General features: G+C 70.3%; 1 protein-coding gene across 1 annotated transcript in view; it reads right to left on the bottom strand.

Moving 5' to 3' along the window:
* The window catches only part of B4GALT2 (UDP-Gal:betaGlcNAc beta 1,4- galactosyltransferase, polypeptide 2), a gene marked incomplete at both ends in the record, with an annotated part of 3,556 nt that extends 3,303 nt beyond the window's left edge, over nucleotides 1-253 (bottom strand). The window contains one exon of the mRNA XM_010194539.1: nucleotides 109-253. Coding sequence (XP_010192841.1) covers nucleotides 109-253 — 145 coding nt within the window. The remainder of the gene's footprint in view (nucleotides 1-108) is intronic.
* Between the last annotated feature and the right edge of the window lie 6 nt (nucleotides 254-259).

Genomic DNA, 259 nt, shown 5'->3' with positions numbered 1-259 from the left:
GTAAGCCATGCCCAGGGGACAAGGATGCCACCCCCAAGCACCCACCTCAGCCCCATGCTGGGAGTCAGAGCCCAATTCCACCCCCTACGCTGACCCTACTCATCTCACCTAAGCCAGGAGGCGTCTCCTGGCAGGGCTGCAAGGGCTTCTCGGTGGCGGACTGGTTGGTGCTGGGCTTGGCGCTGGGGGACGGGGCCTCAGCGCCGGCCGGCCCGTCGCTGGGGACGGGGCCCGTGGGACGGGGGGGGGTGGAGGAGGC

This window comes from Mesitornis unicolor, unplaced genomic scaffold (genome assembly GCF_000695765.1).
Source record: "Mesitornis unicolor isolate BGI_N332 unplaced genomic scaffold, ASM69576v1 scaffold40721, whole genome shotgun sequence".
NCBI classification, from domain to species: Eukaryota; Metazoa; Chordata; class Aves; order Mesitornithiformes; family Mesitornithidae; genus Mesitornis; species Mesitornis unicolor.
Note: the sequence above shows the minus strand (reverse complement) of the source record. Positions and strands in the feature narration are given on the sequence as shown.